Below are 24,690 nucleotides of genomic sequence, written 5' to 3'. Positions count from 1 at the left end.
AATATTCAAGGAATCAAGATTCTAATGAAATTTAAAAGCACAAAAAATGTTATCCAGGGACCAAGACCACACATGGAAACCAGACACACAAAACAAAGAACATGAAATAATGAAAATAACACGTACAAAGAGATAAGAGAATATGAGACACCCGGTCACCACTATATATTGGGAGCATAAACAAGTTGCACTGGTAGGGACGGCTTCCTTGCTTTTACATGAAACACCCACCGAGTTAGAAAACAAAATCAGTACACTCCTGCGATAAATTAAGAAAATATGATTTAAAAATGATAACATGCCGTAAACATTTATTTCTAAATAATGCGTTATATAAGTCATACGTATTAAGTAGATAAATTTTAGCAAAGGTATTCGTATATTGTGTTCAATTGTGTTAATTGTATAACAAAATCCTACTGAAAATTAAAAAGAAGAAAAAAGATCGTACAAAATTAAATCTGTCTAATTAATGAATGTTATAACATTACAATAGAAAATGCTGAATCTTATGTACACCAGGAGTTATATTTCAAAGATGATATTTTAAGCAATATTGAAGATGCAGTCTGTCTTTCGGTTAAATATTGCACAACATCAAGTGTATTCTTCGGAATATGACGGGAAACGAATCTCCTTTGATTTTCCTCGAACATCAGAATCTGCAAAAAAAAAAAAAAATAAAATGCGTTTGATTTTTACTTGATTTAATATTTTTTGATATATTAAATTTAATGTTCGATTTTGAAATGTAATTGTGGAGAAATTGAACATTTTGTGTTCATTTTCGAAATTAACAATAGCCAAATATTTAAACAAAACGATAAAAAATTGTCAGGCAATTCAATCAAGAGTCAATGTTGTGTATATTACCAGTCTTGTACAAACAAACAAATAAACAAACAAGGATCAAATAAAAAAATACTGTTAATATAATAGATACGTTAATCTCGTTGGATAGTCGGCTATACAAATGACGCTTGATGAGTCAATGAAGCACATCCTACAATTATTGATATAGGCTACGCAATCAATAAAGTGGACAACTTTTATTGATCGCTAATTATTTCCAACTTTCTAAGTATAAAAATAAGTCTAAAATATTAAAGAAACAAAATAAGAGATACATATGCAATGTAAATATAAGAATTGAATGTTTCATGTTTAGATATTTCATGTGCATTGGAGAGCGTTGACCGGTCATACATTTGGACACGAAACGTCAGCGTGTTTTATTGAAGTTATGTTACAGTCCACGCTTTTACACAACGATTCAAAATAAAAAAAATAAAACATTCAAAACTAAATATATTTTTTTACCTACAGTTGTTGGCTTTCTTTTTCTTTATATCTGTAAAACCATTCTTACTGTCCATTTCATCGGATGTATTAAAATCAGACCTTGTGTCTAAAATAAAATAACAATTTAGAAATCAAATATGAGAGTGAAACCTGTCTAATTATTACACAGTTGTACTTAAGGATTTCAAATAATAAATGTATGAAGCATAAGTATTGATGTAAAGCGCCTGATTTCGACAAGTTCCCAGATTGTTGTTTTGTTTTAATATGCATGTATTGTGTCGTTGGTTACTATTCTTTATGATTCGTTGTAGATATTGGTTTGACTAACGTCTGTTAAGCGTTTAATATTTGTTTTTTGATAATATATAAAAAGAATATAACACCAGAAATCGCATTGACAATTCGCCTTGAGTTTTACTGTTATTCCTGAAAACATTTCAACTCTTAAAGATCGTTATTGCATTTACAAAAGTATTATATGCATATTTGCAAAAGCAGGACATATAATACGATTTTTTATTTAGTTCTCTTTTGTCTTGTTTTTGTTTTTTACAGCGCATTATTTGGTATTATTTTTTCCCAATCATTTGTTGATAACCAGGTACCTTTAACTGTATTGGGGTCGATACAAGACATTATGTTTTTGGATAATATTTAGAGTGCAATGAATAATGTAGTCACATGAAAATTGTAATATAACATACCCCTGCTTTGTATATCCCTTTTGTCTAAAAAGGAAACAAAATACATGCATGTTAACCAAACGAAGAGCAGGTGTAAGAAACATTACTTAATCATACAAAGAAAAGTTAAATTTCTAGAATAATTAATGAGAGGTTTGTTTACAAATTCAACATAGAAAACAATCGTGACTTATCTATTAACCGATGGAAGCGCGTTCCCATCATAGATATTACAATTTCAAGTTATTTGACTTAACTGTTTTTCCAAAAAATATTTACTGATTATTTAATATAAGAAGTTTCTAAATTTCGTGTCGTTTAGTAAAAACTTGTCTAGTTTACCATATAGTGAAAAATGACCCTCGGTATAAACATGTAACTTCTAAACAATTTCAGCTAATACTAAACTTTATTGTTAATCAAAACGGTATTTAGTTTGGGATTATTTGTAACACAGAATTTAAACCGATCGAAGTTAGCAACGACACAGTAACAACTACATTTATACAAAAAAAGAAGAAAAAAAAGCGATCTCGCAAAAAGAAAACCAACAATTTTTTTGTTTTTTGTTTTTTGTTTGTTTTGTTTTTTGTTTTTTGTTTTTGTTTTTGTTTTTTTCAGCGGTCATTTTAACAAAACGTCACATCATATAGACAAGCCAACGACGTACTTAACATTATAAAGTAAAATCAATGATGCAATTTAAGAACAAAACAAGATAGTTCTCATCGAAGAACAAACCATATACCAAGAAAACAGATAAAACATCACAAACAGCGCTAGCACTATAAATAATAAGATCCAGTGAAACGCATTTTGGAAAATTTGCAAAGGTAGGGTAGGCGTCCTCATAATATGTTGATCCGGACTTAAACGAAGACAAAAACTTCAACTTTTAAACAAATCTGTTTTCAAGCTGGAATTGAACACTGCATCATTACGATCAACGAGTTCACGGTGTCGACCTTAACATCATTGAAACGAAAACATGAGTCTAATTATTTCCAAGACGCTTAACACACTACTAAAATATTAAACCACAAAAAACTCTTCCGTAATATGCATATTGTGCTACAGAAACTAAACTCCATATGCTTGACTGGTACCATCACAACCAATGGAAAATTGAGGACTGCAAATTCACGTAATTACGTATGTATGTTTGTTTGTGTGTTTGTTTGTTTGTTTGTTTGTTTGTTTGTTTGTTTGGGTTTTTTTTTGGTTAAATTGTTTACCTTTTTTCTACACGTAAATTTATTATTGTAGATCTAGAAATATGAGAAATAAAGTTGTGGAAAACTAAGGCTAAAGAACTTGGCCATTTTCCGTCCATGCTGTTATAAAATCTGCCTTATAAGAGTAAATTAAAAAGACCAGCACGGATATTGTTTCTATTTGAATATCAGTTTATCAACAAAATGTCTAAAACACACTGGACAAAGATGTAATCGATGTTAATCTGATGTTTTCGAAGTATATGCAGGAAGTGCAAGACTCATATTTATAAAGTTCTCACATATACTAAATGGTATGTAGAGAAATATCTAAGAAAACGAAATGAAAAAAAAATATATGACGTTATGAAAGAGATTTGGACAACTCATTTTAACAATTGCATCATTATTAAAAATATAATTTGAATCGATCTAATTTTCTCACTTTTACTGATAGAAGGATCGGAGTACTTTGATTGAGTTCCACTATACTTCTTCTTCCATGCAGTCTGGGCGTCGGTCTTTAGCAAACAGTTGAACACAAAAATGAACAGCCCTTGTAACGAGTTGAATACCGTAAACAGATATTGAAATATTATTCCTCCATCTCCAATGGCAAACACTGCGAATACCCATGTTAGTCCAAGGAGAACAATTATGCCTATTGCTCCTTTTAAACGCTGAGAGACGCTTGTTTTGTTGCTATCAGTTTTTGCTATTTTTGTCCCCGTTCCTTTAACTATAATCTGAACAACAAAACTAAATACTATGAAATTCAGAATAAGAATGATTCCAACAGGAGCAAGGAAGGCTGTATAGAATGGTACAGGTGACAGCCAACAACTGAAGAAAAAACGTTGAAAGAGATGACAATATAATTTTCATGTTAAAATATTCAAATATTTCTGATATCTGGTCACATGCAATTTAGTGTAATTAAATATTATTGCATTTTTTTATTTGAGAACTATGTTATGAAAGGTCAAAAGTTGAACACTAATAATTATTTGTAAAATGGAGGACGAGCTGGTGTCTCTTTATCAATGCATTTAATTTTCATATATTTATCAATTTTTTCAATATAAATGAAAAATAATTTCGATACTTTTGACAGAATATTGCCACCCATGCCTATGATGCTTCAGAAGCATAAACACCCCTTATTACGTTAAGTTTTCCCGCAGACACGATACCCAAACGGACGATAAACTAACGCTTCTATCGTGCGTTTAAACGAACGCTTCTATTGTGCGCACGATAGACGAACGATGAAAAATAATAATATTGACATATAAGACAGAAAAAAATAGATATTAAAATTCATGAAATTATATAAATTTATAATAGCACAAAATATACAAATATAAAAATGAACGCTTCTATCGTGCGTTTATAGTGCGTTTAAACGAACGCAAAACGATGTGTAAACGCACAATAAACGATGCACGAACGCTAAAATGGGAAACGTGAACGTCTCAAGGAGTGTAACACATCTATAGGACAAAATGAATTTACTTTTGTAATTTCCAACATTTTGGATGCAGTGTCTGTTCTTGTTATTTTTCCTCCAATTTTCCCCATATTGTAATTGATCCTTGATTGTTGAACAGGTTTTACAAAATAACCTGGTCTGCGGCAGTAAAAATGCACATGCCTAAACTATATCTTTGAGAATAATCATTTAACAAAAATATAACATGGATTACTCGAAGCGAATCAACCTACCAGAAAGGTTGTTACAAATCGAATTAGATTAGTTTAACTTATCAAATATGTGTATTTTGATCTTGTGAATAATTATTTTTAACTCACGTACATTCCACCTTTCTGCTGGCCATAATTATTGGTGGAACCAATACCTAGTGTCACTCCGACGACTATCAATGGAACACCTTATTTAAAAGTAAAAATACTTCCCAATCATTTATTAAACATTTTGTAATCAATGTATTAATTATTACTTTGAAAATTAAAATCATTGTTGACGTACACAGAAACTTAAATGGCCACTATGGAAAGACACATTTGGGTGGTAGCCATTAAACATGTTTTCTCCAAATATGAAAATGTAAAAGCCTGTACAAGATAAGGAAAATAGTGGCTAATTTCCCGATTGATCTGTGATTTTAACAGTTTGTACCATTACATACCTTTCTTCTGTGGAGCAGATAATGAGGCAAATGGTAATGGTAAACATGGCAGGTGGAAAGTTTACAAATAGAAATTATAATAAAACCATGTATAGGAACAACAAATAAGATACCAACCTCGGAAGGATATATATATAAATATCTTACACTAACTAAACTAGTGCACGTCAGACTTACCCCATCCAAAAAGACAGCATTTCAAAAGAAAGTGAGAAAAGTATGTATTAAAAACTTTTATAAGAGCAAGGTACATATAGAATGCTTCAACTAACATCCAGGATAAAGCAGCCAGTAGCACGTAATGCAGTGATGCTGCAACAATCTGCAATTATTTAAAAAAAATGAACTGTCATCAAACATGAAAAACAAACTTTGTATGCTCTATGGCATACAATTTGTTTTATAATAAGACAAAAATGTAGAGTACAATTGATCAATTATTTAATTATGGTTAAACATTCCATGACAAATATTTCATGCACTTCATAACGACAGCATTTGACCCATCGCATCGACCCTGCTTAGTACTTGTCTAACTCAATAAGCCGGATCTTAATTGTGTAACCTCACAGAAGCAACAGGACACGGAAATAAGACAAAAGAAAAGTACAAACTAGTTTTGATTACATTGTTTTTTTTCAAAATGATGTTGCTCATTAATTAATTTAAGAACAAAGATATCTTTTAGACTTCCATATTTGAACGATACTTTACCAAAAGTTGCGAAACAATTGCCAGCAAATAACAAATGGAAAACATATTCATATATTTATCAGATCAAGGAAATCGTGTTGCCTACACCAAAGTAATTGGCAAGGTATATTAGACCTCTAATTTGCCTTAAACTTTTGTATATACATATATATATATATATGGGCATACTTTCGGCACTTGTCTTTTTTTTTCATTTAATACAGTCTTTGACAGCTATTATAAAATGACAATATCAGTAATGTGTATTATAATAATAGGAAAAAACCATAAATAATCTGCATTCTTGTCATATATATATTACATGCCTTACAGACGATGTCGTTGTCAAGTGTATACTCTTGCATTCCGACTAGGAATATAATGTTTGTCATTGCCAGTGAAATACACAGGTTGATTAGTATCTTTGACGGATTGCTTGTCCTGAGGTGTCTGTAACATGAAATGAAATTCGAAAGAAATCTAAGGTGTAAATAATGGCTATAATCACATAACGTATCATATGTATAGCACATTAAGAATGAAATCAAAAGACAAAGATCAGACAGCGAAAAAAGACACACTCAACAGACAACATAAATTAACCAAAATAATAGGTATAAAGAAACAAAAGTAAATGAGCTACTCGGCTAAATTTTGGCAACATGAACCAGAGGCACCGGTAGGGTAAGTGTTCTCTGTTTTTTTTTCAAGAAACACCCGCCGAGTTGCACACAAAAGTAAAGTACGGGGTAGACAAAAGAGAGAGGAACCCCATGGCATGTTTTCATTTTGCAGATGGATACCGTTTTGACCCACGAGTTGAAATGAAGAAATTCAATCTCGAAACAGTTATAGTTTTCGGGAAGGCAGGTAAAATGAGATGGAGAAAATAATGATGTTAGATTAATAACAGAGAGAACAATCAACTAAATACAGCACTTAAAACAATGCATATTCATATGTTGTTCTTTTGTTTTCTTTTCGTCCCAAATTCATGTATCTTTTTATTTCTAGTCAATAAATTTTCATTGTCTTTATTCTGCAATCCTAATCCTTTTAAATCGAGTTTAATTTAATGATTAAAAGTTTAATGGCTCGTATTGTTTAGGGTTTGGATAAAGCATGTTTGAATACATTTGTAAATACACGTAAATATCCTCACCTGAACATACAATACGTTATCAAAGTGATTACTAATCCAAGTAAAGATACACCGCAACCAATATAGGATATGTAGGTCAAGGCCAGACGGTTAGTCTTGCTCAAGGTATCTCCACTCTGGTAAATATCCTACAAAATTGTGCAATTATATTTTATGGCTATATAAAACTCATCCAGATAAACAAAAAGCCGTAAAATTAAGGTATTTCACTCTGATTTAAATGTTTTTGAAAACAAATAGGTATTCCATATAAAAATCCATATAATGTCTAAGATAGAAGTAATTTCATATGACGAAAAAACATTAAACAAACTTTACTTTTTGTACAAATACGCCATATGTCTATCATTCAATAGCATGAAGGAAATTCATGTAGAGAGCATTGAGTTCAGTGTTAAGGGCAAAAAAGTCTTTTTGTGTATAAAATGCCTATGAAAAAAAAAGACAAATATCTATTTCTACATGATAAAGGTATTAAGAAAACAACACGAAATAGAAGATTTAGAATTGTTATACAGCGTTTGGAGAACCCGGATGTAATCAATTAAATGCAGATCGGTCTTCGGTTTTCAATACGTTCTACATCCGAAATTCTTGTAAAGAAAACGAAACTAGAACGAGACTTGCTTACCCTACATTCACCCACACTAAAATCAACCAAATCAACAATGGTAACAACAAAATTATCGAACACTGATCCAATCCATAATCAAGTCAAATCAAAGACAAATCTGACAAAATAAATGTAAGATGACCGGGGTAGTAGGTAGCCCAAAAGTCTTGACTTGGTACAGACATTTTTAAACGAAATGGTGGGTGTAATCTAGATTTTACAGGGCAACAAACCACTTTTTTTCATTTGTGCGTGAATATACCGGTTATGGTTAAATAGAATAAGCATGCTATAAGGCTAATCGGTAAATCTGTGGTCAAATCAGTACAATGAATAATTAACAAAAAGAATCATTACCCATTGTTATAGAAGAAACTAAATATTTTTCAACAAAGGACTGATATCTTGATAAAGAATTCAGTAAGAAAAATGTTGAGACGCCTTTTCTCATATCCATGATTCAGAAGTCTGTAACGCAGTCTGTTATGGCGTTAGGGAAAAAAATAGTTAGCACTTGCTTTAGCGCAGCGAATCAATTGTAGAATATAAGCACGATATGAAGAGATGTAGGTGTATTGCTTCACAGGTAAGGGACATTTATTTTTTTTAAACTAAAGTCGTCTTTTTTATCAGAAATCTTAGTACTGTGATTTAGGTGCAAAGAAAAGTTGAAAAAGCTGTTTCTGTAGTTTCTTTGTCTCAAGATGTGGTGGATATTATTAAAGGTAATAATTTACCAAAAGAAGGGTTGTAAAAGAAAAATAAATGTCACAAGCATAGCTTGCTGATAGCCAATGTCATTCTTTTTTTTATTTTGTCAGAAAATTGGCATAATCAAATAGCAAAGTAGGACTAGAAAAAAGTGAGGTTTTTGTGTTTTACCTGTATCTTTCTCAGTTTGGTATTTATATATACTGCAAATTCATTAGTAAATGTAACAATAAAGGAGTGCCTGCTTACAACGAAGCATAGATAAAATAACTGTCTATTATTTCTAGCACAGCAATCCGTCTCCCGTAATACATGTGGAAACTTGTGCTAATATATATATATGTATATGCACTTCCCTAATAACTGATAAATGTATTATTTAAAAACCAACCATTTAATAAGAACCTTTAAATAATTAAAACCTTTTTTTTTTAATGAAAACTGTGCAACATGAGTTTGATGCACTATTTGATAAGCTTTAGAATTAGAGAAGTAAATACAAAATTCAAAAAAAAGATACAAAACAAAACAAAAAAGAAAGGGAAAAACGCATTTAAAATTAACTATTTATGCTATGATACAACTTGTATACAAAACGGTTGTGATTGTTGACATAGCTAAGAGATGAAGATATATTTATTGAATAGTAAGTACTATTTCCTAACTACACCATATACCATGCCCGGTTCTCCATTGCCCTAATTCTAAATTAGTCATAACTCTCCATAGCATCCTAAAGGTTCATTGTTGCCTTTTCGCCCTCCCTGACTACCGACAAACATGTGTATTGGGAACATTTTTATAGGCTTTTCATCGCCTAGATATGAAAAAGGTGACATCAATTTTCATGTAAAATGATATCAAAAACTTACTTTACTTTCGCTGTATACTCTTTATCAATTTCGCAGAGAGTGCCAGATATTCACTTGATATGATCCACTTATTTACACAGTTTAAATTACCTATTGTCCGTCTATGGGCAATGTGATCATAATTTACCTTTTTATAGGGAAGGAAAATCTCAAAATATTATTTCAGCTTAGTTATTTTTGGCACTCTCTATAGAATTGAAAAAAAATAAACAGCAAATGTTAGGCTAGTTTTATTTCTATATCATTTCACATAAAATTGATGTAACTCATTAATAGCTTTGAGATGCAATGCTAAAAAATGTGTTCTGGATACACCGGTTTGGCTGTAGTCAGAGTGAATGTGGTTAAATTGAGGTAAAGATGAACCCTAATATTATTTTTCATTGTCACTTCAAATTACATTTACAGTCCTTGAACCGATCCGTGCAAAGATTTGATGGATCGATGACCGTTGACTGATTGATTGCTGACTGATCGATGACCGATGAACATTGACCGATCTGATCGCAGTTTTGTTATGTAAAATGACGTAAGATCTGTTTTGAATACACCAAATGTAAAATTAAAAGTATAAATTGACGTTTAAATATATTACATTATGTAAATATTTGTAAAATTGACAACAAAAACAAAACAAAACCGTAAAATACATTGACCGATCTGTTGTCACGTGATGCGATCACCAGTTAAACGGATCGGTTTGACGGATCAATGGCTGACCTGAAACTGATCGGTGATCGATGACTGATCGCAATTTTGTTGTACGGATCGGTTCAGGTACTGTACTATGTTTCTTTGTTCTTCAACATCCAAATCCCTTTACTCAACTCATCATACATCATGTAATACAAAATCGTGGACGGTACTAACAAAAAAGTGTATCATATCTAGTTACCATCAATAAGGCAAAACTTGTCAAGTGGTTACATTCACAATCGGTCTGACTGTCAGGCACGTGGTGTTTAACATTACATCCCTTTGATGACCAGACAAGTTCTGATGATCCACTATTAACAACGAAAACACACTGTGGATTATCAGAGATCTATAATATAAGAGAAATAAGTCAGTAAAGATAACATTTCTTTGTCAAAGACCAATTGAAACCTACTAAGTTATATAAATCTGAATAGGTACTTTTTATTCTAACTTGTGCTAACTCTGTCTTAACTTCTCTAAGTATGTCTTAAAAATACTTTGATTGTCTCGACTGATTCTCACCATGTCCAATCAAGTCTCAAAAAGACTTGACTGTGTCTCGACTTGTCTTGATCCAGTCTCGACTTGTCTTATCTTGTCTCGACCAGCCTAGACCGACCACGTTTTCACCAGTCCCAATCTGTCTCGAAGAGTCTAGAACAGTCTTACCAGTCTTGAATAGTCTTAAAGAAGTCTCAACCAGTCTCAATTGAATCTAAAACTGTCTCGATAACATATATTTAACAATTTAGGACTGAAAACAGTCCTCATTTAAGAATTCAAAGATAAAACTATTGTATCCCTTTTATGCATGAATTGCCTTTTGCATAATTTTTATGGAGAATGAAAAGAAAGTCAAATAAAAATAGTTTAAGTGAAAACTTTGATGTTTCACCGCTGCCTGTGAAATAAAAAAAATATATTAAATAGAAATTAATTTAAATCAATGCATACATACAAACATGTTCAGGTAGATAATAGATTCTACTTACTCTTAGATTTAAACAGCAATATTGTTCAGTAACAACTGAAAAATGTAAAATTTGGCCAAAATTGTGCAGATTATAGCTTGAAACCCGTTCGTGGTTACCTCTAGAGCCCGTCTTTTTTTAATACTCCTGTTGAGCCCCGAAATTATTTTTAAAAAGAATCTAAATGCTATTCGGTGCATCTTAACACCCCTCATAAGTCCTGGGTACACACAGGTCCAGATGAAAACACTACATACCTGTATGTGACGTTCATCATTATACCAGAGAAAATTGTATACGCGTATTTAAGCTATTCAGATTCAGACAATATACAATATACCGTACAACCGACCCGACAGATGGCATTTATTACGATCCTCGAGATTACAATACCTACATGTACATGAACTACTTGAATCACATAAGCGATAAACATGGTACCGTATAAAATGATAATATTGTTTCATTGTTATACAGATCTATGTTGATATATAATGTTTGTGTGATATATTAATTACAAAAAAATAATAGACTTCTTCTTTTCTCTTCTTTTTATTTGTTTTTTTATCCATGTTGTGTGTGCAGTTTTTTATGAAATAAAAATTATATCTTATAAGAGGATTTGAGAAGAAAATGGGTAAATCGTGCTTGTCAATTATAGTATTATCTATTTAAATTAATTTGCAATTATTTTTTATATCTTAAGTACATCTATGTATAGTCGGAAGAGAAACCATAATATAATTTAAGCATTTTAAAAATAATTGAAGATATGAGAGATGCGATATGCATCCTCTATACAGCATAAGGAAGGAAGATAGTATGGACTGACGGAAGTATGGACACTCTACATCTTGACATATTCACTTTGCAAATTTAGGAATAACTATATCCAAATGCCTGACCATTTAATGATATGGTTTAAGGTTTTTTTTTTTTTGTTACTTTTTTTGTTTTTTTTTTTTTGCAGAAAAAACGAGAATGTTTTACCAATCGAAAAGACCCTGCTTTAAACTAGTCGTACAGCCAAATTAAAGAAGATCACACTCTCGCTTGCACCGAAAACAATGTGTTTGGCTGTCTTTTTTTTGTTAAAATGTAACTTGTATAAGTATTACGAGATATGTATTCAAAATCTGTAGCGGATGTTCCGCGTTAATGTTGTAGATGCATAATTTCTCATGATAACGCAAACATATAAAAATAAACCAGTTTAGTTGATGCTAATAAGCTTCTGTGGTTACATGTACATGTTTGACATAATATACAAAAGGTTTATGAACTACCTCACTTTTTATCTAGTAAAAAGCTGACAAGTGGCATGCAGCAAATTTGACTCAGCTTCATGTTTAACGATATACATGTTATAAAAACATGCAATTATTCACTCCTTTTAGTTTGTAGTTTGGCTATGCATTAGAAAATCAATCATCATAATCATCTGAGATGTAAGCAGGTTGTTTCTATGGTTTATAAGCTATTCATTTTCAGACAGCAATTTCGGTGTAATACTTAGATCGATTTTATTTTAAACGAACAATTGTCTATTGGTGTCAGACAGGAGCCAGTAACGCAGGGGTATAGAAGTGAAATTTTTTTTTACATTTGTATAGTTACTGACCTGTATCAAATTAAAAGGGACTTCGTATATGTACATGTACAATGTACCTATATGATGAATTGTCAATGTGTACATTTGTATTACTGTTTTTCTATATAGTAATCTATATAGTATACACGCATGTTGTATCGCTAAATTTAGGCCGAGCCTTTCTTGAGTTGGTCCCAATATCATAAAAAACATAATCAGGGGCTTTATTATTCCCTAATTTATTAAGTTTTCAGAATTTAACATAAAACACGTATTTAGACACATGGTAGTCAGCTGATAGTTGACAGTGACATGCATGTATATTGCGTTTTTAGTGACATCACACAGATACTGAGTGGAATTATTTAATATGTAATATACTAACGGTATACTTGTAGATGAATATATAGTTCATTTTGGTATCAAAGTAATGTTATAAAATCTAGTACTGAACAAGTGAACCGAAGACGAGAAATATGAATAAAATTTAAACCTTATACACATGTAGTTACACTTGTAACTAAGAATAAAAAACAAATGATAAAATTCCGAGCTGAATGGAGATTTAAGGCTCTTCCCTTACTCCACTTCTGCATGTATAAAATTCACGTGAATATTTCTATTTAAAGATTAGACAGCTCAACTATAAACATACAAATTACCTTAACGATTAATTATTTTCATTGTGTGATGTTTGGTACGGAGGCTCATTTCCTTTACATCACATGTATCGTACATGTATAATGCACACGCACAATTACTTAGCGCGCTGGGGTTTGAAATATACAACAGATAGATTACGCACTGAGTAATACCATTTATAGTCGAAGTACTAGCTGTTTTCGATAAGTTACATGGGCTATGTATACATGTGCATAATGAATTTGTATTGATATCGAATGAAATATAAAGCGGAGTTAGCGAGAAAACAACAACGCAATTTTTAGAGATGCCTCATTGGAATAAATATAAAAATAGAACTTCATGTATTTCAGTGACTAAACTCCACGTTGCAACCAAATTTGAGATCATTATTTAAAAATATGTTTACATGTAATATTAGACTAGGAGTTTAAAACTAGTGTTTCTATATTAAAAATTAATTCTTTAAAAAAATGACGATTTATGTCGATTGTGCCACAACCCTGTTGTCGGCTTTTTATTATAGTTAATCGGATTCCCTGCGATAAATCCACGATGATATATAAACTTTTAACTTAATTCCAAATACATTATGTATCGGACTTCACTTGTGGTTAATTCAAAGGACGATTTTCTCTAAATTAAAGATAGCGTGGGTAGCTTCTTTTATCTGTTTGCGGTTCGAGAATCTGTTGACACAGGCGTGGGGTTGCAATAAACAGATACACGTAGGACTTCATATGGTGCACATGATTATTTAATTATGAAACAAGTTGCAGGTTTTTAAATTAGGAAAACAATCAGTTTTAATCAACCACAGTGGTTTAGAGTAAATGTTGCATAACAAAAACAATAAACATTTTACAAGATTTGTTTAATATATTTTGGGGAGGAAAAAATTTGTGACGCAAAATCTCTCACATAAAGTTGAAATCAGGGAAATTTCCCCTAAACCGACTGTCAGAGGTTACCAGACCTCAAGTTCGGGAACCCCTCATGTTTGGGGTACTACCCCTCAAATGGCAGTTTTTAAGTCCATTGTAAAACTTTATAGTTATCTAATTACATGCATGCAATTTGTTAAAAAAGTGGGAATATTTGTGTAATTTTAAGTAACTTTTGAAATTGAAGTACATTTTTATTTTCATTAATTCATAAGTTACAGTCCCAAGTAAAACGCAATATTTCAAGGCCCACAACTATTTAGATATATCCCGGGTAGAAAAACTTAGGAATATTATATGTTTAAAGTGGCTCCAATAAAACGTTAATTACAATAACGAATAAGTAAACAATAGCCAATTTTAAAAGGTAAAAAGGAACTACAGAAAAAAATATAAATTAAACGAACATAATTGACAAAATACAATTTGTCGTAAAATGTTAAGTAAAGATCTATCTAATATTTAGATATTAAAAAGTATCTTTCTTCAGAAAAAAAATATACTTCAAATACAGTAAACGTTTCCACCTTAAAATAAATGAGTTTCCAAACATTCTAATGCTATAATGGATGAAAAACTCATGTCTAGGCTAATAAGGTTAATGCAAACTTTGAATTAAATTGTTGAGACGAGACAGTTTAAGACTTAGTCGAGATTGGTTGAGACTAAGTCGAGACTGGTTGAGACTAAGTCGAGACTATTCGAGACTGGTCGAGACAAGTTAAGACTTGTGAAAACTTAGTCGAGACAGGTCAAGACTGTGTCAAGACTGTGTCAAGACAAGTCGAGACATGGTCGAGACTATTTGAGACTAGTTTGGACAAGCTGAGACTCGGTCAAGATAATCCAAGTATTTTTCAGACATATTTAGAAGGGTTAAGACAGAGTTAGCACTAGTAAGAACACAATGTACCCTATTCAGACTTATGTAACTTAGTAGTGCTATTTCACTTTACATATACATTGTGTGCTATATTATATGTGGACATTGCTGTTTGTTTTACAAGGTTTGCTTGCAACACACGCGGGAATGAGTAAGAAATGTATACCATATCATAGTAAGGCGATGTATAACAAAATATTAAAAAGGGAATCAAGGCAACGAATGTTATAGCGGTAATCAAAAGAATATAATCCAGGGATAAGACCAGACATGGAAAACAGACATACACAACAAAGAACATAAAATAACTAAAATCATACATACAAAGTAACAAATGTAAATGAGCAACTCGGACTCCACTTAAAACTGGGAGCATGGATAATGTGCGCTGGTAGGGTAAGCGTCCTCTGCTTTTCTAGAAACACCGGAGTTGCTCATAAAAAGTCAAGTCCGAGGTAGACAAACGAGGAAAGGAAAAATATGACCCGTTGAATAAATTAGTTTTCATGTTGCAGATGGATACACTATAACCATCCACGAGTTCATGATGACGACCATAAAACTTTATACCTTTTGTTTCGTAGCCTCGAAGAGAAGTATATATTATCGCTTACATTTCCTTTTAATTTAACTGGTTTGTTTAAATAATATGAATATTATGTTTATATCGGTGCATGAACACAGGGTCAAATCAACTCAATTTTTATGGAAATATAGATGCAATCAATGTATAGGTAACAATTATAATTACATGAATGAAGTTTTCCTGACAAACAAGCCACTGAGTGCGCTTATATCGGTGAAACATTTATTGCCAATAAATTCGTCAGAAAATTGAGCTTAATTGTGCTATTTGTTGTGTATTTTCAGTTTCACAGTCCAGTTTTTGTCACTCTATTGTAGATCTTCTGCTATTTGTTTGTATCACTATCTTTTAGCTTATATTACATCCACTCACTTTCTTAAAATGTTTGAATCTAAAAGTAACTGGATGTTGTAAGTTGTTAACATTTGTATTCTGTAAAGTTGTTGATATGACAGGTCCGTTAACCTGGTTGGGGTGGTTAGCTTTAGATCTCGCCAACTCAGTATCTTTTACACCCTGTCAAGTTATATATTACAATATTACACATATTTTTGGTCTTTTTACTAGACTATGTTGAGCATGTATAAATGGACAATGCATTGTATTGATAGAAAACCGATTTTCAATGAATATGTGCACATCCGGGTAACTACATCGAGCCGAATTCAGATATCAAAGTGTTTGCCAAGATAAATCACTGTTATTGTCTATCCTGCCACAAAAAGAATGACTACCGAAACCAGACTAAAAATACAACGTTTTTTTTTAATCTAGTCGAACTGTTTCCAGTTAGTGATCGTTGGAAAGGCATAGTTGATAGACTATGACTGCTGACAAAAACACAAAACAAAAACAAAAACAAAAAAAAAACATGTATTCGGATAAGACCTAAGGATTATGTAGTCATTATAAAAAAATGTAAGTGCTACATTGGTCGGAGGTGATTATGTGGTGGTAGAATCAAGTAAAATGACGTCATTATTTACGATGGTCTTCACAGGCACGAGTTCGTATTTTTTTTGATTGATTTAACAGAAGTACTTGTAATTACCATAAACATCCTAGTGTTACCATATATAGCGAATGAGAATTTTGCCGATGATTTCTGGGTTTTATTTAACAATGAAGCAGGTACAACAACACCAGACTCCAGTTCGGATAAATCCTCACCGTCTTTTATTATAATCTAAAAAACATGAATGCTTAACCACTGTATCATTATTTGACCATACATTATGTTTGTTTATTTTCTGTAAGAGCGGACAATGGTACAAGTTTGCGTCCCAGTTAAGTCCCAGTAATGGTTTATTTGTACCTTTAAGGAGGTAGACTTAGGGTAAGGGACACAATTCTTAAAAAATCATTGGAATTTTTGTATTCAGCATTTTATATCAATCTTATGTAAGCATCCAAATATCATGGATTCGTTTTATTCTGCTTCAAACGGAAGCATAATAGGCTTTGATGAAATCGAATATGATACAAACAGATCACTGACTTCATATGTTATGTCTCTTACCCTAGGTCTACCTCCTTAAGTGACACTTTCTAGTCATGTTTAAACACAAGTACTCTGTGTATGTTTAGTTTAAATAAAGAGTAATCAAGGGAACCAAGGTTATAGCGACAATTAAAAGAATGCAATCCAGGGATAAAGACCAGACGGGGAAAACAGACATACACAACAAAGAACAAAAAATAACTAAAATCATATATACAAAGTAACACAAGCAAATGAGCAACTCGGACTCCACTAAAAATTGGGAGCATGGACCAGGTACACCGGTAGGGTAAAGTAACATTGTAGTCTTACAAGTTTTGTAATGTTAATTCATGTGTTTATATGTATCTTATTATGTCATCTTTTTGGTTTATTCTGCAAAAAGTTTAGGAGTGTTTTTTTTGTTTAAGAATCGAATTCGGTTCGTTATTTCTGTCGTCTTTAAAATGATGCGTGCGGTTACTGATTGTTTATCAATGGTCTGTTTTTGGTCTCTTTTATATGAAAGTACTATTTGTTTAATTCCCTTTATTGAAGTGTTTGTTTATTTCGTTTTACATTTGCAGTTGCAATTTTACTATTTCTACTGCATTTTTCATTAATTGATAACATAAGAGCTCAACGTGTCATAGATTCCCTTTCCTCTTTCATTAACCCCAAATTTGCCCTTTTATGAGAAGTTCAGCGTTTGTTTCTATAAAAAACGCTTACCCTAGCGGTACACCCGGTCAGTGTTTTCAGTGGAGTACGAGTTGCTCGTTTTATTTTGTTGCTTTGTCTGTATTATTTTGTTACTTTATGTTCTTTGTTGTGTCTATCTGTTTTCCACGCTAGTCTTTGTCCCTGGATTACATTTATTAGATTTTCGCTAGAATTTTTGATTGATTGATCGATCGATTGTTGGGATTAAACGCCTAAACAGCAATATATTCAGGCGATGAACATATAATGGATGATAAAATGAACATGAAATAATGATGAAATGAAAATGGGATGGGACATATGGATAATGGGGTCGACCATTTTTGATCGCCAGTGGAAATAGGGAGAGGTGGGTAGAGTCGGGCAATTTAGCCTCCTGTGGCGAAGCCGTATGGTTCTTATTCCGGGTGAATTCCATGGAAGGGTTCTTTAACGTGCGAGGAACTTGGCATCTTTTCCAAAACGTTCCACCACTATGGTTTGCGTCAGAATTTCCGTATTATAGCCTGACAACCCAAGCCTGAAACAGGCCAGAGGTACCCTATTCCACAACCTTGGGCACACAACCCAGTTGTTCTGTGGGCAGAGCGCCCTAGCCCCCGGCGGCTAGGGTTCTGAGCACTATATAGTTGCCTTTTACGACAAGCTTAGCACTGCTGCAGGACTATTCTTTTGACACCCGGACAAGCGCAGGTGGCGCTAGAATTTTTAATCCTACGATTACTCATTCATTTTTATTATAAAAACTATTCCATACCTTTTCGTCTGTTAACGACACTCCTGCTTCCACTTTTGCATTCACAGTAATTCCGGAGAATGTATTTGAATCAGCTTGTTGTACAAGTAAAGCGAGATTATGATGCACAACAGAGAATGTATTATTCGAAATTTTGATATTGTTTGCAAGATATTCAACGGAATTCACAAATCTGCAAATACAAAAAAAGAAAAAAAAGTATTTACACAATGTAAATATATTAAATCTCCATCAATTGAGATAATTCCAGTTGTATTCCATTTTATTTGACCAAATTAATGCATAACGTATGTTCTCAGACGATCTGTCCGTTGTTGTTTTATAGACAAATAACAATAATATTGATCGATTTATGAATATACAACCACTTTGAAAGGGAAATATATTCGTAATACCTTCAAATTAAAACAAGGACATTAGGATGAATGTGGGAGATAATTACATAATTTGTTACCAGTTTATAAAATTTTGTTAGGCTATTTAGATATGTTTTCGGAAGTCCGTCTTCGGAAAATATAATTAGATAAATGAAATAACTATCAATAGTTACGATCGTATAAGTCTGCTTCACTTAAGTGATATAATGTTTTGTATTGCTTTTTATACAGAAAAATATGGCTTTGTCAGTGAGATCATTCTGCTTAACGTTAAAAATAAGATGAAAAGTGCAATTTTGTTATACTAGAAATTACTCGTGTTATATGTATAAAGACCTTTATTGAATTCGAGTGGTAATACATGAGGAGCATCTGACTATTTTTGTCACGAGGGCTTTGTGGAATAACATTTGTTATAAAGATTTAGAAAATGTAAACTGAAGAAATATTATTATTTGTACCTAATCGTCTCTTATAAAACATGTAAATACATAATAAATGGATTAACGTTTCCTCGAATATCAATTATATTAAGAGAATAACATTTACCTTTCAGATGATTTGTTAGTATTTATAGATATTGCGTCATCGGGAGAGTCGAGTAAATTACTCATACTTTCAACCATTTTGTCAACCATTGTTTCATTCGATAAAACAGATTGTTCATTTAAAACATTTTCTATAACATCCACAGATAATGACACGTCAGCACTGCTGAACTTTGGTGACTCTTTTGTAAGGACAAGCAAATCCGTCTGAATAGTGTCAACGTTATCTGTGAATGAAAACAGTAAAACTTCAAACAGCGAGGGTGTCAACATCGTGGTGTGTACTGGGGTGTCAGTGTAATATGTTGATTGTTCTGAACCCAGGATAGAAAAGTCTTTGCAAAGTGAGTTTCAATATTTTGAGTGAGCGCGTCTTCCATCACGTTAAATATTCGTATATGATGCAGCATCTTTAATTTATTACTTAGTAACTTCTTGCAATTAGTTGAGGTGAATTCATGTGTTCAGGAAATTGTAACTTTGTATCACACTGTTCCTATAAAATGTATTTAATCAATTGTATAAAACGATCTAGCATTGACAATATATAGGTCAAAACTTCAACAACTACATGGTTGATATATATTAAATCATTAGGTTTCCTTTATTTTCCTGTTACTCTGAAAATATGGGATTTAATTGTTGCTCAGTTTTCAGCAAGAAAAAAAAAACCTAATAAAGCTCGGTAGTTCGAGGAACGATTGCGTTTGAATTAGATTACACATAATACTACCAAATTCGTGACATTAACTTAACGGTTGGACATTTTTTTCATAAATTTTATCGTCCGAGTTGACAACATTACTGACGTGTTTGAATCAGTGAGGGTTATTATTACCAAGAGAAATGACACTTTTAGAGCCATTTGAGCTGGAGTAAATGAAGTTGCTCGACAAATGTAACATGTAGTGGTTCGACAAATGTTATGTAAGTGTAGATTTTTGACAAATCAGGCAATATGAAGAAAAAATAGAAACCTGCATATAAAAAAATCTCCCGATTAAAGATATAACTTAAATCAAGGGTAATTTCTCTATATGAATATATATTTATTTGATCTGTCCATCTCTGGGTTTGCTCAGAATGTTGTCGATAGCATATTGGAAAAAAAATAGGTTTTTGAATTATCCGCCCTAAAGTGTTCATTTTTAGTATATTTCAATGTTATTATAACTCAAATAACAAAAGTGCTATGAACAATGTTATTTTTTCTGTTGGTGCATGAAGTCAGGTTGATATTCCAAAATTGAGTTCTGTTTTCATTCCATGATCCACCAGCTGCTTAATATCTGACAGTCCACGCAAATGTGCATCATTTCATTGCCTTTTTCTTGAATAACCGGCATACAGTAAGACCCATTGTATAGGATGAACAAAGTAAAACTCAAATAATACACTTTTATCAAATCTATTATATCCAAAATTTTACTGAAGGAGTAATTGTTTTTCAAAATTTAAATATATTTACCAAATCTTGCCAGGTGAAGTGAATTTATTTTTACAAAGAAAATAAATATACTGATAAAATCCTTTCGAAATCAGATTTTGTTGAACATTTCTTTTTACTAGATTGTATCAACGGTTTACAGATTTTTGTTAATTTATTGCATAAAATTCATTATATAAAAACACGTTTGTGAATCGTAGTTGCCTTTCCTTTTGAAGAATTTAACAACTACACAACACACTACATGTTAAGAAATACTTTGGTACGTTTGGTTTTGTCTATTTTGTCTTTTCTATTTAAGTAAAATAATATTAATTGGAGCTTTGATTTGAGCTGTAATCATAAGAAAATATTTAAAAAATAAATTCTAGACAGGGAAAAACAACGACAACAAATAACATGACATAAAAATAACAAAACAAAATAAAAACAAGTAAATGAGTAATCCAAACGCCACTAAAACTTGTAGCATATACTTGGTGCATAGGTAGGATAAGCACCCTAAAATAGCAAGATATAGTATCATGTTTCTATCACACATATACACACACAAACAATGACTGGAAGTGAAGGAATGACCTGGGCATTTAATATCAAACATAATTGACTTTTTAATTTTGAAAAAAAAAACGTCATAAAACTTAGGAAATAATTAAACATTCGGATACAAATGTTCAAACAATGTTTCTCTTTTATATATCACAACGTATATGGTATGCATCTTACCACTGGTTACGTTAACTTTAGATAAATCATCAAGTGATTGAGTCAGAGATCTGTGCCTGGGACACCTTGAATAGTCTGGTAGTTCCCAGGCAGCTGTACTTCCATTATGCATAGTGCTTTAAATGTAGATACAAAGTTGCCATGAGTGAAAGTAATACTCTGCAAACACACCATGCTTACATGATTTATAGAAAAATATTTCACGATTTTATAAGGTGTCGAATTTGAAGAAATTGTACGTATCTTTATTGTACTAAAACGTGTTGTTTTACAGTCCTTGTATGTTGAATGTTTATTGTGTTATTAAAGAAAAAAACAGGTGGACGGGCAAAATTTGGTCTGCTTTGCATCACAAGAAATATTGTATAGACTTAGATAAACTATTTGATCCGCCATATAACGTGACCAGCTATCTCATCGTTGACACGTCCTTAAGCATGACCAAAATCGTGATCGCGCCGACATTCATATCTTCCCTTAAAACAGAATATAAAATAAGGTAATGGTCATATCCAACACTTCTTTGGTACATTATACTTATGGCAATCTTCATACTGAATTCCCCGATATGGCCATTTTAGATTCTCAACTAAAATAAGTAATCTCCATTCCTCTCACGTAGAATCTTCTTACGTAGAATGTTAAAGTTACCCCATACATGTACTGTACTTGCGTGTTGATTATGTTTGCACACAAGAAAAATAGCACTGTTGATAACTTACCAAAATCGTCGTGCCATATGAGCAGAACTATTGGGACAAATAACAGTTGCTGTTAAACCGATATCCACAGATGGCCATTCAAACACGCCCATGTCAGTCCGAGTTATTTCCGAGGAACACTTTTGATCTAAAAAATAAAAAAAAGAAAACATAAATCATCTTAACTGGTTAACAGTATCATATTGTTCATACGTTCTTGTAAATATTTTTGAGAGTTTAGGTTTAATATCATTACCAATATAATTCGTGTAAATAACGGTATTTTTAATGATTTCTTTCGATTTAATTGAGTAATTTTATTTTATCCATGGCCGTAAAAATGAAGGGATTATGTAAAATGAATCAATTTCAACACTCTCAAATAAATAACATATGTCATTAGAGATTATCAATTCAACACACACCTATAAGAATAGACTACAATAAATGTTATTTATCCTGAATACGAAGTTCTTTTCCTATTATTATAAACGATAGTGAGGATGTCTGTTAGTTGATGCAGCTTCCTAACATTATTCATTTTCCATCAATAGTTTACACAGTAGTTAATCAAGATGTATTATCAATCATTTGTAAATGACTCTTAAAAAGTAATTGTAAAACCAATCGTGACTTATGATGTAACACTTTGTTTATCTTTTGACATCATAATTTTCGATTAATTTTACACTGCAAAATTGTGCAACCGACCGCTCATTTACAAATCTGCGATATGATGTATGTAATATAGGTCTGAGTTGTGATATAAAGTATGAGACATGGGGTAAACGGTATAGAGTTAAGACAAACACATATAATGCATATACAAAAACGGTATATTTTAATGTAAAGATATAATGCATTCAATTATAACTGTAATAACTCTAACAAAATACTTTACCCAATAATATAACATCAAACTGTTCAAGACTGAATCCGATCAAATCGTGAATTTTCCCAATTGTTCTTCTTATATATACTAATGTATCATTCGCAGGGTATTTCGATCTACTTGTCAAGATTATCAGGACATCAATTATTACTCTTTTTCCCCTGTAAAAAGTACGATATAAAAACAGTTAAGCTCTGTATCAAGGAGCAATCAAGGGACCAAGATTCTAGCGGAAATCAAACGAATGTAATCAAGGACAAAGTCCAGACATGGAAAACAAACATATACAACAAAAGAACACAGACAAACCGAAATAATACATAAAAGTAGCAAAAGTAAATAAGCAACTCGTACTCCACTAAAACCAAATGTTGGCATGGGCCATGTACATCGGTAGGATTAGCGTCCTTTCATTTGATTACCGCTTATAACCTTGGTTCCCTTGATTATTTTTCCTTTTCTAGAAACCACCACCGAGTTGCTTATAAAATATCAAGTCCAGAGTACACGAAATAGGAAAACTATGAATTGCTAAAACAATCAGTTTTCATGCATATGGTGCAGATGGATACACCGTAACAATCCACGAGTTCATGATGACCGGGTGTCAAAAGAATAGGCCTGCAGCAGTGCTAAGCTTGTCGTAAAAGGCGACTATATAGTGTTCAGAACCCTAGCCGGGGGCTAGGGCGCTCTGCCCACAGAGCAACTGGGTTGTGTGCCCAAGGTGGTGGAATGGGGTACCCCTGGTGTGTTACATGCTGGTGTTGTCAGGCTATAATATGGAAAACCTGATCGCAAACCATAGTGGTGAACCGTGTTGGGAAAGATGCCAAGTTCCTCGCACGTTAAAGAACCCTACCATGGTATTCTCCCGGAGTAGGAACCATAGGGCTACGCCACAGGAGGCTAAATTGCCCGAATCTACCCACCTCTCCCCATTTCCATTTGGCAATCAAAATTTCTCGACTCCATTATCCTTGAGTCCCATCCCATTTTTCATTTCATCATTATTTCATGTTCATTTTATCATCCACTTCATGTTCATCGCCTGAATATAGCTGAAATATTGCTGCTCGGGCGTTAAACCCCAACAAAACAAAAACAACATTCAGAAGCCTAATTGTAAGAAGTTTATCGCGATACAAAAAGTCTACGTAGTTACGAGAAGTTCAAGCATAACGTATGAGTTGTGATATGAAAACTCCATTCGTAGGAGCTGAAGGAATGTTGCCGCATATGAATGGAAAGTTAACAATGCTGAATAAAACAGGTTTCATAAAGTAAACAATTCTGATATGATTACTTCTTTAATTGTTG

At 32.3% G+C, this 24,690-nt stretch overlaps 1 protein-coding gene across 5 annotated transcripts in view; it reads right to left on the bottom strand.

The window, feature by feature from the left end:
• Positions 1 to 294: 294 nt before the first annotated feature.
• LOC148597873 (adhesion G protein-coupled receptor G6-like) overlaps positions 295 to 24,690 on the bottom strand; it is a 41,342-nt gene continuing 16,946 nt past the window's right edge. For 4 of the 5 annotated variants that reach the window (XM_088561845.1, XM_088561844.1, XM_088561848.1 and 1 more), the window contains 16 exons: positions 23,380 to 23,531; positions 22,500 to 22,626; positions 21,778 to 21,893; positions 19,606 to 19,831; positions 18,680 to 18,851; positions 16,771 to 16,905; positions 16,092 to 16,235; positions 10,299 to 10,448; positions 7,208 to 7,335; positions 6,372 to 6,495; positions 5,530 to 5,674; positions 5,019 to 5,094; positions 3,648 to 4,045; positions 2,010 to 2,033; positions 1,325 to 1,408; positions 295 to 662 (listed from right to left, as the gene is read on the bottom strand). In XM_088561845.1, coding sequence (XP_088417971.1) covers positions 598 to 662; positions 1,325 to 1,408; positions 2,010 to 2,033; positions 3,648 to 4,045; positions 5,019 to 5,094; positions 5,530 to 5,674; positions 6,372 to 6,495; positions 7,208 to 7,335; positions 10,299 to 10,448; positions 16,092 to 16,235; positions 16,771 to 16,905; positions 18,680 to 18,851; positions 19,606 to 19,831; positions 21,778 to 21,893; positions 22,500 to 22,626; positions 23,380 to 23,531 — 2,266 coding nt within the window. In that variant the 3' untranslated portion in view covers positions 295 to 597. Of the gene's footprint in view, positions 663 to 1,320; positions 1,409 to 2,009; positions 2,034 to 3,647; positions 4,046 to 5,018; positions 5,095 to 5,529; positions 5,675 to 6,371; positions 6,496 to 7,207; positions 7,336 to 10,298; positions 10,449 to 16,091; positions 16,236 to 16,770; positions 16,906 to 18,679; positions 18,852 to 19,605; positions 19,832 to 21,777; positions 21,894 to 22,499; positions 22,627 to 23,379; positions 23,532 to 24,690 lie in introns of all 5 variants that reach the window. The other variant, XM_088561846.1, reaches the window with a different exon arrangement.

The sequence above is a fragment of the Perna viridis genome, chromosome 14 (genome assembly GCF_037379345.1).
Source record: "Perna viridis isolate PV_CMFRI_1.1 ecotype Kerala chromosome 14, ASM3737934v1, whole genome shotgun sequence".
In the NCBI taxonomy this organism is placed as follows: Eukaryota; Metazoa; Mollusca; class Bivalvia; order Mytilida; family Mytilidae; genus Perna; species Perna viridis.
Note: the sequence above shows the minus strand (reverse complement) of the source record. Positions and strands in the feature narration are given on the sequence as shown.